This window comes from Schistocerca cancellata, chromosome 6, assembly GCF_023864275.1.
Source record: "Schistocerca cancellata isolate TAMUIC-IGC-003103 chromosome 6, iqSchCanc2.1, whole genome shotgun sequence".
Lineage (NCBI taxonomy): Eukaryota > Metazoa > Arthropoda > Insecta > Orthoptera > Acrididae > Schistocerca > Schistocerca cancellata.
The window spans coordinates 518,047,326-518,065,317 of record NC_064631.1 but is presented as its reverse complement, the minus strand read 5'-3'; the positions used below and the strand labels follow the sequence as shown (position 1 = coordinate 518,065,317).

Here is a 17,992-nt window from a genome sequence, read left to right as displayed (position 1 = left end):
ATTTTAAATCACTTTTAATGCATACTCCCAGATAATTTATGGAATTAACTGCTTCCAGTTGCTGACCTGCTATATTGTAGCTAAATGATAAGGGATCTTTCTTTCTATGTATTCGCAGCACATTACACTTGTCTACATTGAGATTCAATTGCCATTCCCTGCACCATGTGTCAATTCATTGCAGATCCTCCTGCATTTCAGTACAATTTTCCATTGTTACAACCTCTCGATATACTACAGCATCATCCGCAAAAAGCCTCAGTGAACTTCCGATGTGAATAGCAACGGTCCTACAACACTCCCCTGCAGCACACCTGAAATTGCTCTTACTTCAGAAGACTTCTCTCCATTGAGAATGACATGCTGCATTTTGTTATCTGGGAACTCTTCCAATCACACAGTTGGTCTGATAGTCCATATGCTCTTACTTTGTTCATTGAACGACTGTGGGGAACTGATCAAACGCCTTGCAGAAGTCAAGAAACATGGCATCTACCTGGTAACCTATGTCTGTGGCCCTCTGAGTCTCGTGGCCGAATAGCACAAGCTGGGTTTCACATGATCGTCTTTTTCAAAACCCTTGTTGATTCCTACAGACTAGATTTCTAGTCTCCAGAAAAGTCATTATACTCGAACATAATACATGTTCCAAAATTCTACAACTGATCAACGTTAGAGATATATACCTATAGATCTGCACATCTGTTCGACATCCCTTCTTGAAAATGGGGATGACCTGTGCCCTTTTCCAATCTTGGAATGCTGTGCTCTTCTAGAGACCTACGGTACACCGCTGCAAGGAGGAGGGCAAATTCCTCTTTGCATACTCTGTGTAAAATCGAACTGGTATCCCATCAGGTCCAGCGGCCTTTCCTCTTTTGAGCAATTTTAATTGTTTTTCTATCCCTCTGTCATCTATTTCAATAGCTACCATTTTGTCGTCTGGGCGACAATCTTGAGAAGGAACTACTGTTTAGTCTTCCTCTGTGAAACAGCTTTGGAAAAAGACATTTAGTATTTCGGCCTTTAGTCTGTTGTCCTCTGTTTCAGTACCATTTTGGTCACAGAGTGTCTGGACATTTTGTTTTGATCTACCTACCGCTTTGACAGAAGACAAAAATTTCTTAGGATATTCTGCCAAGTCAGTACATAGAACTTTACTTTTGAATTCATTGAACGCCTCTCACATAGCCTTCCTCACACTACATTTTGCTTCGTGTAATTTTTGTTTGTCTGCAAGGCTTTGGCTATGTTTGTTTGCTGTGAAGTTCCCTTTGCTTTCGTAGCAGTTTTCTAACTCGTTTGTTGTACTACGGTGGCTCTTTTCCATCTCTTACGATCTTGCTTGGCACATACTCATCTAATGCATATTGTACGATGGTTTTGAACTTTGTCCACTGATCCTCAACACTATCTGTACTTGAGATAAAACTTTTGTGTTGAGCCGTCAAGTACTTCGAAATCTGCTTTTTGTCACTTTTGCTAAACAGAAACATCTTCCTACCTTTTTTAATATTTCTATTTATGGCTGAAATCACTGATGGTGTAACCGCTTTATGATCGCTGATTCCCTGTTCTGCGTTAACTGTTTCAAATAGTTCAGGTCTGTTTGTCACCAGAAGGTCTAATATGTCATCGCCACAAGTCAGTTCTCTGTTTAATTGCTCAAGGTAGTTTTCAGATATTGCACTTTAAAAAAAATTCACTGGATTCTTTGTCCCTGCCACCTGTTTATGAATGCTTGAGTCTCCCAGTCTATATCTGGTAAATTAAAATCTTCACCCAAAACTATAACATGGTCAGGAAATCTACTTGAAATATTTTCCAAATTTTCCTTCAAGTGTTCTGCCACAACAGCTGCTGAGCCAGGGGGTCTATAGAGACATCCACTTGTCATGTTTGAGCCTGCTTTAACCGTGACCTTTACCCAAATTATTTCACATTTCGGATCTCCGTCAATTTCCTTTTCTCACTGATTAATGTAGTGATGTACTTGTTCAGGAGATGCGTGGAAGATTATATTCAGTTGCAAACAGTGTTTGCATTTCCAGATGACATACCATATATTGCTAGTATCACTGTAGTGATGCACTTGTTCAGAAACTTCATGCTGTCAAAACAAATTTTGAAGCAGATTTCAGAATTTCATGTCATGATGCTGGTACCAGTTTGCTTTCATTGTAATTAGATCCTTTTCGGACTATGTAGAAAAGCTTTAACTTAATTAAAGCATTTTTGTGGTTTGTTTAATATTTTTAACACTAGTGTTCATTGCATTTTGAGCTATTAATGATACAGACTGAATATCCAGTCTTTGGTAGCAGTGTATTGAAATATTCCCGCTTCATTTGGACACTTGTAAGCATAATTCTAAGAGAATGTATTTGTGTTTGTGTGTACTGAAAGTGTTGTCACTGAATCCATTGAATCTTTAATTTGTTGTAATTACTAGTTATTAATGAATGCTAATGTATGAAGACTTCTTGGATGCACCTACCTCAGTGTCTTTTATCTCAATGTATTTTCTACAGTAATCAGTTCTCGGGCTTGTTTGTTAAAGTTGCACTATTAGTCTTTGTGTGTGCTGCGTGTGTGTGTGTGTGTGTGTGTGTGTGTGTGTGTGTGTGAGAGAGAGAGAGAGAGAGAGAGAGAGAGAGAGAGAGAGAGAAGAGGGGGGCATGGAGGGGGGAGGGGGTGGAATTATATTTATGGAAAGTACACTGTGAGCTAAATTAAAGCATACACTGAAAGGAACATGTCTTTACAGGGTCCATTAGTACGCTGGCTCAAAGTCAACTTCAGTGAATGTTTCTGTGCGTGGATACATGTTAAAGCACTCAGAGTGTTTGTAGAATCTGTTCTAAGGTGAGTATTTCCTGGTAACAATAATTATACGTAGACTAGTGAACCCGGCAATGCTTCGCAGTTGCTAAATGTGCATGGGCATTTAGTATATGTACTAATCTCCTTCCTCCCTCTCTTCCTCCCCTCTTCCCTCATCCACTTCCTCCTCTTCCCCCTATCTCTGTCTATCGCCTTCCCCCTGCTTCCTGTACATCTCTTATCCCACACTCTCTATCCATCCATCCATCTCCTCCTTCCTCATATCCTCCTGCTCCTTCTATATATCCATTTTCTGTCACCTTCTCTGTCCATCTCATCCTCCCCCACCCCCCCCCCCCCCCTCTATGTCCTTATTTATTGTTATTGCAAATGGAAGTTTGATTGGAAATATAACTCAAAATGAATCGGTGAATCAGTTGGAATCGTCAGTACACAGGTTCTGAGAGAGAACTTTGCAGCTGCTGGATCTGTGAAGAAAGTAGCTTTAGTGACAGTATTTTGCATGGTTTTAATCTGTGAACAGGGTAGGATTATAAAGTTAGCCATTAACACAGCTTCTCTTTTTTCTGTTAAAAATGACTGCAAAAAGGGAAAACAAAACTGTACATTTTCACAACACAACTTAGCGAGTTCTTTCTCACAGCTGCTGTAACAGAAACTGTTTATTGCATAATTCTTATTTGATTTGCCTCCAAATGCTGTCTACGCTCTTCATCACTCTCATTGACTTGATCACATAGCCAGTTTGTGTTACGCAGAAGCCGGTGAAATTTTGACGCATCGCTGATGGCATTTTTTCCAAAGAAATAAACCACGAACTGAAATCAGCTGAACATTTGCATCACACCAAATTAACACTAACTGAGATCTGTTTGATCTTTGCAACACACCAAAGTTAAGAGTATGATTATTTTGCTTTCGGTTGTTGTTGTTGTTGTTGTTGTTGTTGTTTTTTAAATATACCAGCATTCAATGCGGAATTTGTTGTTGTTATGAAAACGAGTGATGGCAAAAGTGTCAGTTGCACCATCACATTTCTTTCTTTGAGATTTTCTTACAAAAATACCATCCAAATTTCCAAACTTTTCTGGTGAAATTGAAACAATGGAAACACCAGGAAGAAATTCCAACACTGTAGGAAAAGACAGGTACGACAAGTTGCAGACAGGCAAAATTAAAAGACACTTATGTAAGGCTTTTGGCCACAGCCTTCATCAGTAAAAGAGAGAGACACACCATTCATGCACAAGCAAGCACATCTCATACACACATGAGTGCCAACTCCAGCTTTTGGGCAGGAATGCAGTTATCAGATAGGATGCAAGTGGCAATCTGGAGGAGGCAGGGAAGGGGAAGGGATAGTAGTGTATAGGTGGGGAGAGAGACAAATGCTCTCTGATGGAATGTGCAGGGACCAGACTGCTGACAGGTGCAGTGTCAGCAGTGTCAGGAGGTTGTGAGGCTGGGAGATGCGGGGGGGGGGGGGGGGGGGTGAAAAAGGAGAGGAGTGGGGAAGGATGGGCGGATGCATTGGCAAAGGACTGCAAATAAACAGGGTGGAAGATGAGAACAGGGAGGAGATGATAGGACAGAGCGGGTGGAGCCTGTGGGTGGAGGGTGTGTGGACAGTGTGTTACCATAGGTTGAGGCCAGTATAATTATGAGAGTGGAGAATGCATTATAAGAATAACTGCCATCTGCACAGTTCAGAAAAGCTGGTGGAGGTGGTAAGGATCCAGATGGCTCAGGTAGGGAAGCAGCCACTGAAATCAGGTGTGTTACGTTCAGCAGCATTTTATGCTACAGGGTGGCCTAGTTTGCTTTTTGCCACAGTTTGGCAGCAGCAATTCATTTTCGTGGACAGGTGGTTGGTAGTTATACCTACATGAAAAGCTGTGCAATGTTTGCAGCACAGCTGGTAAATGATGTGGCTGCTTTCACAGGTGGCCCAGCTTTTGATGCGTGAGGATAAACCTGTGACAGGACTGGAATAGGAAGTGCTGGGTGAGTGGATAGGGTAGGTTTTGCAGCTGGGTCTTCCACAGGGATATGATCCTTGCGGCAAGGGGTTGGGATGGGGAATGACATAGGGATAGATTACGATGTTGTGGAGGTTGGGTTGGCAATGATTGTAGGTAACCCAAGCTCTGGCAAAGGGTGTGGTTCAATTGTTCAAGTCCAGGGTGGTACTGGGTGATGAAGGGGCCACTTCTTTGTAGCTGGTTCTTGGGGATGTGTGGGAAATGGCATGGGGAGATCTGTTGGCAGACTAGGTCTAGAGGATAGTGTCTGTCTGTGAAGGCCTTGGTGAGACCGTCAGTGTACTGAGCAAGGGAGTTTTTGTCACAGCATATATGCTGTCCCCAGGTGGCCTGGCAGTATGGGAGGGATTTTTTGATGTGAAAGGGATGACATCTCTCAAAATGCAGGTACTGTTGGTGGTTGGTGGGATTAATGTGGACAAAGGTGCACATCGAGCCATCAGAGAGGAAGAGGTCAACATCTAGGAAGGTGGTAAGGTGGATGGAGGAGGACCACGTGAAATGGAAGGGAGAGAAGATGTTGAGGTTTGGAAGGAACGAAGATAGGATGTCGTGGCCCTGAGTCCAGATTATGAAGGTATCATCAATGAACCTGAACCAGACCAGAGGTTGGGTGTTTTGGGAGGCTAGGAAGATCTCCTCTAGATGGCCCATGAAAAGGTGGGCATAGGAGGGTGCCCCTGGCTTGATACAGATTTGTTTGTATATCTTCCCTTCAAGTGAGAAGTAGTTGCAGGTTTCATACTTTATCCCAACTTGCAACAACTTCTCATTTGAAGGGAAGGTACACAAACAAATCTGCGGCACAGCCACGGGCACCCAAATGGCACCCTCTTATGCCAATGTTTTTATGGGCCATCTAGATAAGATCTTCCTAGCTGGCCAAAACACCAAACTCTTAGTCTGGTTCAGGTTCATTGATGACACCTCCTTGATCTGGACTCAAGGCCAAGTCACCCTATCCTCATTCCTTCACAACCTCAACACCTTCTCCCCAATCTGCTTCATGTGGTTCTCCTCAATTCAATGTGCCACCTTCGTAGTTGTTGACCACCTCTTCTTTGATGGCTCCATGCACAACTCTGTCGACATGAAACCCACCAACCACCAACAGTACCTGCATTTTGAGAGCTGTCATCCCTTTCACACCAAAAAATCCCTCCCATACTGCCTGGCCATCCAGGGATGGCATATCTGCTGTGACAAAAACTCCCATGCTCGTATGCTGAGGGTCTCACCAAGGCCTTTACTATTGCCCAAACCTAGTCAGCAAACAGGTCTCCTGTACCATTTCCCCTCACACTCCCCCAATCCTCCCACCATCCCCAAGAACCAGCCACAAAGTAGTGTCCCTTTCATCTCCCAGTAACACACTGGTCTGGAACTACTGAACCACATTCTTTGCCAGGGCTTGGATTACCTATCATCATGCTCTGAAATGAGGGACATCTTACCCAATGTACTTCTCCTAAAGTGATGTTCCTTCACCCACCCAACCTCCACAAGATCCTAGTCTGTCTGTATGCTATTCCCAATCCCAACCCCTTGCCACAAGGATCATATCCCTGTGGAAGACCCAGGTAAAAAACATACCCAATCCACCCACCCAGCACTTCCTACTCCAGTCCGGTCACAGGTCCATCCTATCCCATCAGGGGCCAGACCACATATGAAAGTAGCCATGGCGTTTACCAGCTCTGCTGCAATCATTGCACAGCTTTTTAGATTGATATGACTACCAACAACCTGTCTGCCAGGATGAACTTCCACTGGCAAACTGTGGTCAAGAGCAAAGTAGACCACCCTGTGGCACTACATCTAGCTGAACATAACACACTTGATTTCAATGGCTGCTTCCCTACTCGTGCCATCTGGATCCTTCCCTCCACCACCAGATTTTCTGAATTGCGATCTTTCAAACATGTGGCAGCTGATTTTTATTTATGTAGATAATTTATATTAAAATGTTTACATGTAAATAATATGGGATAGTAAAATACTACAAAGTTCCTAAACAAGGTTTATTTCTTAAGAAGCTTAGAAATAATGTGAATCTAATGATTAATTATCTTGTGTTGATGGTAACATTTACAGCTTTTGTTTCATTCAGTTATGCTTGGAACTCTGTTTCCTGACAGGAAGCAGTCTTTACGTATCTTTCACTGCACAGTTTAAGGTATAAAATGAATGTTAGACACAGTATGAACTAATATACTTAGTGGTACTTACTATTACCACAGAGAGTGAGTAATGAGAGAATATTGTAATGGCCAAATATTACAAATATTTCATTCTGAACCAATATATCATTGAAGTGATTTGGGTGACGTGTTAAACATTGGTATGAGGAAAGGCAACCATTTGTCATGTAGATGCAACATTGAACAGTGAATTGGTGCATAAAGAATTAACACTGCATCTCTCGGAATTTGTATTTGCCATATCTGGAGCAAATCAAGAAGAGACAGGCCTGTGTTAGAATAGTCACTTATTTTTCTGAACAAAAATTGTTAATCGCATTTGTTTGGCTTTTGTAAATCTTTCTCCACAGACAAAGCAATGAAATACCTCATAAGTTAAGTGCTAGTAGAACTAAATAACAAAAATGATCCTGTTGGTATATTATGTAACCACTTTTAGACCGTTCCACTAACCTCAGAAAAAGGGGGGACATAACACGTGGGATCACGACGATTAACACTGGATGCACTCTTGTCCTTAATATACACAAATGATCATCCAGTGACTTTAAGCAGCAGTTCAAAGGCTAAGCTTGTTGATGAAACAAGATTTCTTATCAAGGTCCTAAACTTAATCTTAGCAGGGACAGTTCATGTGGTAACTTCACACTTTCCACCTTAATCTCACAAATACGCATAGTATTTCAAAAAGCAAAAATGACCTGCTAGCACAGGAAATAAACTTTAATTATCATACAGTAAGTGAAACACTATGTTTATACTTTCTTAGGAGTCCAGTTAGATAATGAACTAAAATGAGAGCAACATTTAGACAAACTGGCAAAGGGTTTTAGTTCAGTATGTTTCACCCTTAGAAGTCTTCTCATTGAATTGACTTAAGGACAAGTGTTGACTTAACTTGTGTATTTCCACACAGGTGTTATCTGATGGGGCAGTGCACCTAAAGAAAAGTATTCATTCAAAAGAAGTAAGCTGTAAGAATGTTCTGTGAAGCAGGTAACTGCACTTCTTGCAGAGGTATTTTTAAGGCTCTTGGAATTTTTGCACTCACTTATTCATACATTTGCTTTTGATGGTTTTTGTTACTGACAGTAAAAAACAGTTTTACCTGAACTCTGGTGTACATATACACAGTGCAGGACACAAAATCAAATTTCAGGTAAACTTTGTGTCGGGCTCGGGATGGAGTTGTGTACTATAGTGCAAATGTATTCCACAGGCTCACATATAACATAAAAGAAGAAATTGTGAATCCTGAACAATTTAAAATAAAAGTAAAACCATGCCATATTATATACTGCTCCTGCAAATCATATGAATATTTAAATTCGATGGTGGAAATATTCTATGAGGTACAAGGCAACTAGAAGTGTTCATTGTAAAACAGCATATCAAATATTAACGAATTGTAAACATGTCTTGGTACTTACAAATGTAAGTAATTTTCTTTCAAGAAGACCACTTCAGTCTAGGAAATGTTACATAAATAAATAGATGTCTACCTTGGCAAGGCCAGGTCCAGATGGAATCTTTGGCATTGGCACTTTCTGAACTAGTGTTTATCACAAATTTCTCACCCTTTGCAAAGTCCCAAGCAATGGCAAAAAACTGCAGGTGACTACTGTATATATGAACTATTACAGAATGGACCCACAAAATCCCAGACCAATTTCTTAACATTGGATTGTGCCAGAATTGTTGAACATATTCTGAATGTGAATACAATAAATTTCCTGAAGATGAAAAAGCTTGTGTCCACAATTCAGCACACTCAGCTTGATCTATCCATACACGATATCCTGAGAACCAGGGATGAAGGGAAACAGGCAGATTCCATATTCCTAGGTTTCCAGAAGGTGTTTGACACAGTGCTCTCCAGAGGATGTTTGAAATAGTGCCCCACTGCAGACTGTTAATGACGGTATGAGCCTATGGGATAGATTCTCAGATGTAAGTGGGTCGAAGACTTCATAAGTAATAAAACCCAGTACTTTGTCCCTGACAACAAATGTTTATAGAGACAAGGGTATTGTTGGGTGTGTCGCAGGGAAATGAGATGGACCGCTCTTGTTCTCTATATACATAAATGATCTGAAAGACTGTGTGAGCAGCAGCCTGCAGCTGTTTACTAATGATGCTGTAGTGTTTAGGAAGCTGTCATTGAGTGACTGTAGGAGGATACAAGATAATTTGGACAACATCTGTAGTTGGTATGATGAGTGGCACCTTGCTTTAAATGTGGAAGAATGTAAGTTAATGCAGATTAGTAGGAAAAATAATCCCGCAGTATTCAAATGCAGCATTAGTAGCGTGCCGCTTGACGCAGTAACATTAAATATCTGTGCTTAACATTGCAAAGCAATATGAAATGAAACAAGCACTTAAGGATGGTGGTAGGGAAGGTGATAGGTAGACTTTGGTTCATTGGGAGAATGTTAGGGAATGTAGCCCATCTGTAAATGAGGCCACTTATAGGACATTAGTGCAACCTATTTTTTAGTTCTGCTTCAGATGTTTGAGATCCCCGCCAGGTTGGATTAAAGGAAGACATCAAAGCAGTTCAGGTACCGGCTGCTAGATTTGTTACAGACAGGTGTGATCGATATGCAAGTGTTACAGAGATGTTTCAAGAAGTCAAATGGGAATCCTTGGAAGGAAGACGACATTCTTTTTGTGAAACACTATTTAGGAAATTTAGAGAACCAGTGTTTGAAGCTGACTGGAAAACAATTCTACTGCCACCAAGATACATTTTGCATAATGAGCACTAAGTCAAGATAAGAGAATTCAGTGCTTGTATGGAGGCATATGATCAGTCCTTTTTCTCTTGCTTTGTGTCTGAGTGGATTAGGTAAGGAAATGACTAGTAGTGGTACAAGGTACCCATCACGTTGCATCATACGAAGGCTTATGGAGTATGTATGTATATGTAGATGAAGATTAGGTCCTTCTTTTACATCTAACCACCTACAAATAGGAGAGAAACAGTAATTGATTAGTATCAAGGAAGCAGAACATTTCTTGAAAGTAAGCTTTACTAAGTTAAATTTAGCTGCCAAAAGTACTAACAACATTAAACAGTTTAGTGATAATTTAATGTTAATACAATGTATGGACTAAGTTTCTGTGATTTCCTCATCTTTCGTTTGTCTGCCTCAACATATTTCACATCCAAGAATGTTTTCCTCCTGGGAGGGGGGGGGGGGGGGGGAGGAATCTCCTAAACATAATGAATGAATGAACAAATGAGTTAATGAAATATATACCAAGGGCTCAGTGAATAGTGAAACTGATACTGAGATAAGCAGTTTAAGTGAAAGACACTTGGGCAGAAAACTATTAGAATATGTAGAACTGGTTTCAAAGGTTGCTGATAGTAAGTAAGGGTAGATGAAAAAAAATATTATGAAGTAGTCACATATGGAGAGCAGTATCAAACCGATAGAAAGACTGATTTCTCAAACAATAATGTACACATTGGCTTCATATACAGGAGCTTTCATTCTCCATTGGGTTTTCTGTCTTAACTGTCCATAAAGCACACAAAAGATCTCTTCTTTGTGACACATTAAAACTGCGTGCCAGTACTGGACTTGGACTTGGAACTTTTGCCTTTTTTGGGCAAGGCCTTTGCATCCTGAGCTATCCAAATATGATTCATTACTCACTCTCAAAGCTCTGCTACTGCCAGCACATCCTTACTATCTTCCAAACTTCACAGAAGGTCCTCTGTATGCCTTGTGAGACCAGCAGTTCAGGAAAAAAAAGAAAAAACTATATTATGGAGAAATTGTGTAGACACAGTCTTGGGGATTGTTTCCAGAATGAACTGTCACTTGGCAGTGAAGTGTGCGCCGATTTGAAACTTCCTGGTAAGTTAAAACTGTGTGCTAGGCTTTCACGTAATATCCCAGAAGTTTCAAATCAGCACACATTTTGCTGCAGAGCAAAAATTCATTCCAGAAACAATGCCTAGGTTGTGGGTAAGACATTTCTTCTTTATATCTTTTCTTGCAGGAGTGCGAGTCCCACAAAAAGTGCAGGAAAACTTCTGTGAAGTTTGGAAAGTAGGAGAGAGGCACTGGCAGAAGTAGGTGGAGCTTGGATAGTTCAACCTGTAAAACACTTACCCACAATAGACAAAGGTTCCAAGTTCAAATCTAGCACATAGTTTCAATTCTCCAAGAAGTTTCAACTGAGCGCACTCAATGCTGCACCATGAAAAGTCATTTGGGAACAGATCTGTACACTATTGTCAGTAAAATAGTTCTCTCTCCATCAGTGGATCTCAGACTGTGTATTCCTTAAATGCAGAAATTCTTTAAGTACAGATTGGATGCATGTTGTGTATTTTTTTCATATGTCTTCCCCTTAGAAGTAGTGCCACATGAAACGCCAATATAAAAAAGATAAATTTGCTTTGATCAAATTTTGGTGTGCCTTGCTATGAAATAAGGTAGTCCGAAACAGTTTCACCAAAATTCCAGGAGGAAGCACTAATTCACACAATCTGCCCCTGAAGAGTTAAAGTATGTGAAAAATATGCACCAGCAGGAATATAAAAAGTTGAGTGCCGCAGCTGAAGGCCAATAGTTGCGGAAACATGATTATTTAAACACAGTAAAAAATAGATTATCTCCTAAAGTGAAAGTGCTACCTTACTTATCATCATCATGCTTTACAGTAATTTTAATTGTGCAGGTATGGACTGCCAGTGAACTTTCAAGCCATGCTGCTACATCCACACAAAAAAAGTACCAAGAGGTTACGAGACCTCTTAAACCAGTTGTATGGGCATTTAGACAGCAGTGCTTCACAAGGCCTGGGGGCACATGACGTGAGTAACTTTCGTGGTACTTTAAATAATTAGACACAAAAAGTACGTGTAATGTGAGACTTGAAACTAAGTATTTATCCACAATTTAAACTTGTTTCATGTTTTTGCAGAGTGTGGAGATACCAGGACTTGGATTTGGCCATGCTGAGTATTACCCATATGTTTATTACAAAATTAATGTTGATATGGTTGATACTAAAGTGTAAAAAGCTTTTCTGTAATATTGCCAACTCATTACGGATAGTATTATGTACAGCAAATAAGGGAAGTTGGTATGTGTTCGTTTTTTTTTTTTTAAATGTAAAAGCTTCTCCAGAACATTCCACATTGTATCAGACATTATTTCTGTGTAGATGGCACAGTGCTGCCAGTATTCTTGTAGTAGTGACATTCAGTCTTCCACTGGAATGTTAGTATTTAAAATAAATTGAATGTTAGATGAGAGAGAATCATCTGAAATGCAGCAAGCTGAAACTGTGTGTACATTGTCTGTAGCACAACTTCAAGTTTTTACTTCCAGGAAGCTTTTCACTTTAAACCTAAAAAGAAATGCTCTCCATGCATCTGCCTTGCGTTTGAGATATCAAACATTAATTGTTTGTTATTGGAATATTTTATAATCAAATAACAGTAGTACCTTAACTTCCCAAAGGAAAGGAACTGGATTCCAAATTGCATTTTATTAATGGTAATCTGTGGAATCTCACTCAATACTCCTGCTTCATGTAATATCCTCACCCTTCTCATCTCTCTTAATTACAGTTTTATCTTATGTTTATATTTATTGCATAGTTAACTAGATGTTATTGAAGACCATACCACATTGCCAATAAAAACTAAAACATGCTTGAACTTGTCATATATGATCACTCAGTTTTAGTTATTAACTACAAAAAAGTGTCTCCCATAGTCAGCAGTATGCAGAGCATTCTTTTTTTATTGGAAGTGTGTATATAAAAATAACTTGACAGTTATGAGGGATTAATGTTACAACTCAGTGTGGAGTGCTGGAGGAAGTTATATGGTAGGGCACCTTTCTCCTTATGTAATATATTGTAGATATTTTAAATTTTGTTGTTACTTGTTGTAGAAGCGACGTTTAGACTGTTCATTAGTGCTCCGGTGCCTGGATCCAGTACATGGATAACTGTTGGTTTTGGTCAGGACTAATTTATTGTAAATTTTTGGTAAGCACAAGAGTACAGCCATGAAGTCAAGTGTGTAAGATATGGTTGCAAGTTAAATGTTTTATCTCTGATCATTGAAGTCCATCTTTCCGTGGGTATGTTACCCATAGATTGTACAGTGAAGAATTTGTGGTTCTGTTCATTCATTTGTAAATAACATTCCAAGTTGTGAAGTAAATATGCAATGCCAGTGTTGTCAATAAATTAAAGAGATTTCCTGAATATTTTATGAGTGTTATTTTATTAAATAAAAAAATTGCATCTGCATTTGCCTAAAATATTGAATGCCTCAGTGCCTAATGATATATCCAATAAAATGATGTCGCTGAAGAAATATGAGGATTGTCTTTGGGTAACCACAGTGATATGAAATGAGTAGGATGTATGTCAAGCAGAATCTAATACAGAATGATATTTTCACTCCACAGTGGAGAGTGTAGTGATATGAAACTTCCTGGCAGATTAAAACTGTGTGTCGGACCGAGACTCGAACTCGGGACCTTTGCCTTTCGTAGGCAAGTGCTGTAACAACTGAGCTACCCAAGCACAACTCACGCCCTGTCCTCACAGCTTCAATTCTGTCAGTATCTTGTCTCCTACCTTCCAAACTTCACAGAAGCTCTCCTGCAAACTTTGCAGAATTAGCACTCCTGAAGAAAGGATATTGCAGAGACTAGGCTTACCCACAGCCTGGGCGACTTTTCCAGAATGAAATTTTCGCGTTGCAGCGGAGTGTGCACTGATGTGAAGTTTCAGAATCTAATACATCTGACATTGTGGATATTCCGTGCAGTAAATCATCTTCAAAATAGACATTGATTTCTACATAGCAGACAACTGAAGAGAGGTAACTGAAGAGAGATGTCACAAAAGATTTTAGCAATAAACCAATTAAAAAAAGCTTCTTTCACATAACCCAAAGAAATTCTGGTGGTATGTAAAAGCAGTTAGTGGCAAAGTTAGTGTCCACCACCCACAGTCAAGACAGGAACACAATCCTGTTTCTTTAAAACCATGTTTCCATCATCAGTATTGGCTGTAGATCCAGTTTGCGTAACTTCTGCTCTATATGTTCTAGCAGTATACACGGGTTTTGCATCCACTTTTCCGATGTCACAGTGAAACAGTTAAAATGTCCTCAGGAAAATAGCAACACATCTAAAAGCCTTGGGAATGGGCAGGCCACTTGGTAGTTCTCTTTCTATAGCGAAAGAAATGAGATGATTACATCATACTTGTTGCTATTGTACACAATTATTGCAGGACTGTAAAGTGGTTCATGGAACTCTCTAAGAATTTTTGTGTGTTTTCAAAGTAAGCTTATCACTGGAAACTAAATCTGTTCCACATAATGTTCTCGAAATTTCTGGAGACTGAATCTGTGGCAAGACCAATGCCTATGAAAGGCTATGATTTTTAGCTGTTATGTCTTTGCATACATTTTTAACATAAGGAAATTTATTTAATGAGGTAAAATGTAACTAAAAAATCCTTATTTAAAGTGCATCACCATTCTTGTGCCAAATGTGTAGCATTTGTCTGATAAGATTCTGTTGCACCACCATAATTTTAGTCAAATTGCAAAAATTGGTGAACAGAAGATTTGGCTTTTTTGAGGTGAAAGCTTATTCTACATCTGCATCTATATCCTGCAGACCAGTGCCAAGTGCATGGCAGAGGTTACATTCCATTGTACCAGTTCTTTGGGCTTTATCCCATTCCATTCACATATGGTGCATGGGAAGAGTAATAGCCTGAATGCGTCTATATGTGCTATAATTAGACTAATCTCATCCTCGTGATCCCTATTGGAGCAATACGTCATGGGTTGTACTATATTCCTAGATTCATCACTTTTAAAATTGTGTCTAGAAACTTCTAAGCGGGTTCTGATAGGGAAGTTTGCATCTATCTTAGAGTGTCTGCCAGTTCAGTTGTTTGTGCCTCTATGTGACTCTCTCCTGTTGGTCAAATGAACCTTTGGCCATTCGTGGTGCTCTTCATTGTATCTTTTCAATATTCGCGGTCAGGCCTACTTGGTCTGTGTACCACGATCTGGAGCAGTATTCTAGGACGGGTCGCAGGAACGCTTTTTATGCAGTCTCCTTAGTAGGTTGATAATGCCTCCCTAGTATTCTACCAATGATTTGCAGTCAGTGGCTTGCTTTACCTACCACTGAGTCTACGTGACAATTCCATTTTATATTCCTACAAGTTGTTGTTGTTGTTGTTGTTTTCTGTCCAACGGCTGGTTTGATGCAGCTCTCCATGCAACTGTAGTCTTTGCAAGCCTCTTCATCTCCAATTGATTACTGCAACTTCCATACATGGCAACACTCCATACAAATACTTTCAGAAAAGACTTCCTGAAATTTAAATGTATTGCACTGATTGACTGTTCTGTCAGTTTTTGGTTGAATATTTTATATATTGTGAATGAAAATACACACAGCACTGGCATAATATTTATTACTTATTTCACAAACCAGTTTCAGCTTTTACATCATCAGCAGATACAAAGATAAGTATGTGGTCCAGTTTTGTTGGATCAGAGGTTTTAAACTTGTATATCTAAAGCGTCTCTCAATTTTGAGAGAAGGAAAATGTTAATGTTAAATTTAGGAACAAATCCCTTATGTTTTATTCCTAAATATGAAATTAACATTTTTCATCTCTGGAAATGGAGGTACATTGTAGACACACTAGTTTAAAATCTTCGATTAAAAAAAAAAAAAAAAAAAAAAAAAAAAAAAAAAAAAAAAAAAATTTCACATACTTACCTTTGTACCTGATGATGGTGTAACAGCTGAAATTTGTGAAATAACTGATAAATACTGTACAATATTACAGCAGAGTTGTGTATGTTTTCATTCATAATACTTAAATCTATATTCAGTGTTAACAAATTTCTTCTATTCAGAAATGCAGTTTTTTGCCATTGCCAGTCTATGCAAGTTGCTACACCCAGGTCTTTGTGTTAGCTGCAAAAAGTCTAAGGTTACTATGATATTATCCACAAGGTCATTAATATACAACAGGAACAGCAGGGGAATCGACCAATTCATACAAATACTTGGGTATATCTCTTTCTACATCTACATCTACATTTATACTCCGCAAGCCACCCAACGGTGTGTGGCGCAGGGCACTTTACGTGCCACTGTCATTACCTCCCTTTCCAGTTCCAGTCGCGTACGGCTCGCGGGAAGAACGACTGCCGGAAAGCCTCCGTGCGCACTCTAATCTCTCTAATTTTACATTCGTGATCTCCTCGGGAGGTATAAGTAGGGGGAAGCAATATACTCGATAACCTCATCCAGAAACGCACCCTCTCGAAACCTGGACAGCAAGCTACACCGCGATGCAGAGTGCCTCTCTTGCACAGTCTGCCACTTGAGTTAGCTAAACATCTCCGTAACGCTATCACGCTTACCACATAACCCTGTGACGACACGCGCCATCTCTATCTCCTCTGTAAACCCGACCTGGTATGGATCCCACACTGATGAGCAATACTCAAGTATAGGTTGAACGAGTGTTTTGATGGATTACATTTTCTAAGGACTCTCCCAATGAATCTTAACCTGGCACCCGCCTTACCAACAATTACTGTTATATGATCATTCCACTTCAAATCATTCCGTACGCATACTCCCAGATATTTTACAGAAGTAACTGTTACCAGTGTTTGTTCCGCTATCATATAATCATACAATATGGGAAAGCACTATGTTGCGTGCTGCTACGTGTGTTGCAGAAAGGACTGTATTGAAGAAACTTGGAAATGCATTTCCGAATGAAGGTGGAAGACTAAACAGGTGCGTGACGAGGGAGGAGTGCGCCAGCAGTGGCTCCGATCTCCGGCAGGAACCGAAGCGGGCACCAAGGATGCTAACTGGCCCAGGCGTCCAGCTGCCTCGGCTGCAACCAATCAGCCTCACTTCCTCACCACGCATCCTGTGTGCTTTCTCTCTCTCCGACGGACATTCCACGTCACGCACGCCTACTAGAACTTACAACAACACAATCTGGACATAGCGGCGGCGCGTCACTGCGTAAAATACTGGGAAAGTGCTATCAATCTACAAAGGAGATGGCTTACAAATCACTGATGTGACTGGTTCTAAAATATTGCTTACGTGTGTGGGACCCACACCTGATAGGCCTGACGGGGATATTGAATGTATACAGAGGAGGGCAGCACCAACGGTCACAGGTGTGTTTAATCCATGGGAGAGAGTCACTGACAAGGGAACATCCCCATCGCACCTGCCTCAGATTTAGTTATAAGTTGGCACAGTGGATAGGCCTTGAAAAACTGAACACAGATCAATCGAGGAAACAGGAAGAAGTTGTGTGGAACTATGAAAAAATAAGCAAAATATACAAACTGGGTCGTCCATGCGTAAGATAGGCAATATTAAGGGCAATGTGAGGCGAGGAGCGCCGTGGTCACGTGGTTAGCTTGAACAGCTGCGGAACGAGAGGTCCTTGGTTCAAATCTGCCCTCCACTGAAAATTTTGCTTTCTTTATTTTCGCAAAGTTATGATCTGTCCGTTCGTTCATTGACGTCTCTGTTCACTGTAAGAAGTTTAGTGTCTGTGTTTTGCGACCGCACCGCAAAACCTTGTGATTAGTTGACGAAAGGACGTGCCTCTCCAATGGGAACCGAAAACATTTGATCGCAAGGTCATAGGTCAACCGATTCCTCCACAGGAAAACACGTCTGATATTTTGTATACGACACTGGTGACAGCATGTGCGTCACATGACAGGAATATGTTGTCGACCAACCTAACTAGTACACTTGGCGAATGGGTGAAAAGTTTCTTCTACCTTGCCCGATTTAGGTTTTCTTGTGGATGTAATAATCACTCCAA

The 17,992-nt window shown here is 40.3% G+C and overlaps 1 protein-coding gene across 1 annotated transcript in view; it reads left to right on the top strand.

The window, feature by feature from the left end:
• The window catches only part of LOC126191222 (V-type proton ATPase subunit C), a 62,556-nt gene extending 49,223 nt beyond the window's left edge, over positions 1–13,333 (top strand). Inside the window, exons 8-10 of the mRNA XM_049932024.1 lie at positions 2,768–2,865; positions 11,789–11,924; positions 12,035–13,333. Of these exons, the coding sequence (XP_049787981.1) occupies positions 2,768–2,865; positions 11,789–11,924; positions 12,035–12,130 (330 nt within the window). The 3' untranslated portion in view covers positions 12,131–13,333. The remainder of the gene's footprint in view (positions 1–2,767; positions 2,866–11,788; positions 11,925–12,034) is intronic.
• The last annotated feature ends 4,659 nt before the right edge of the window (positions 13,334–17,992 follow it).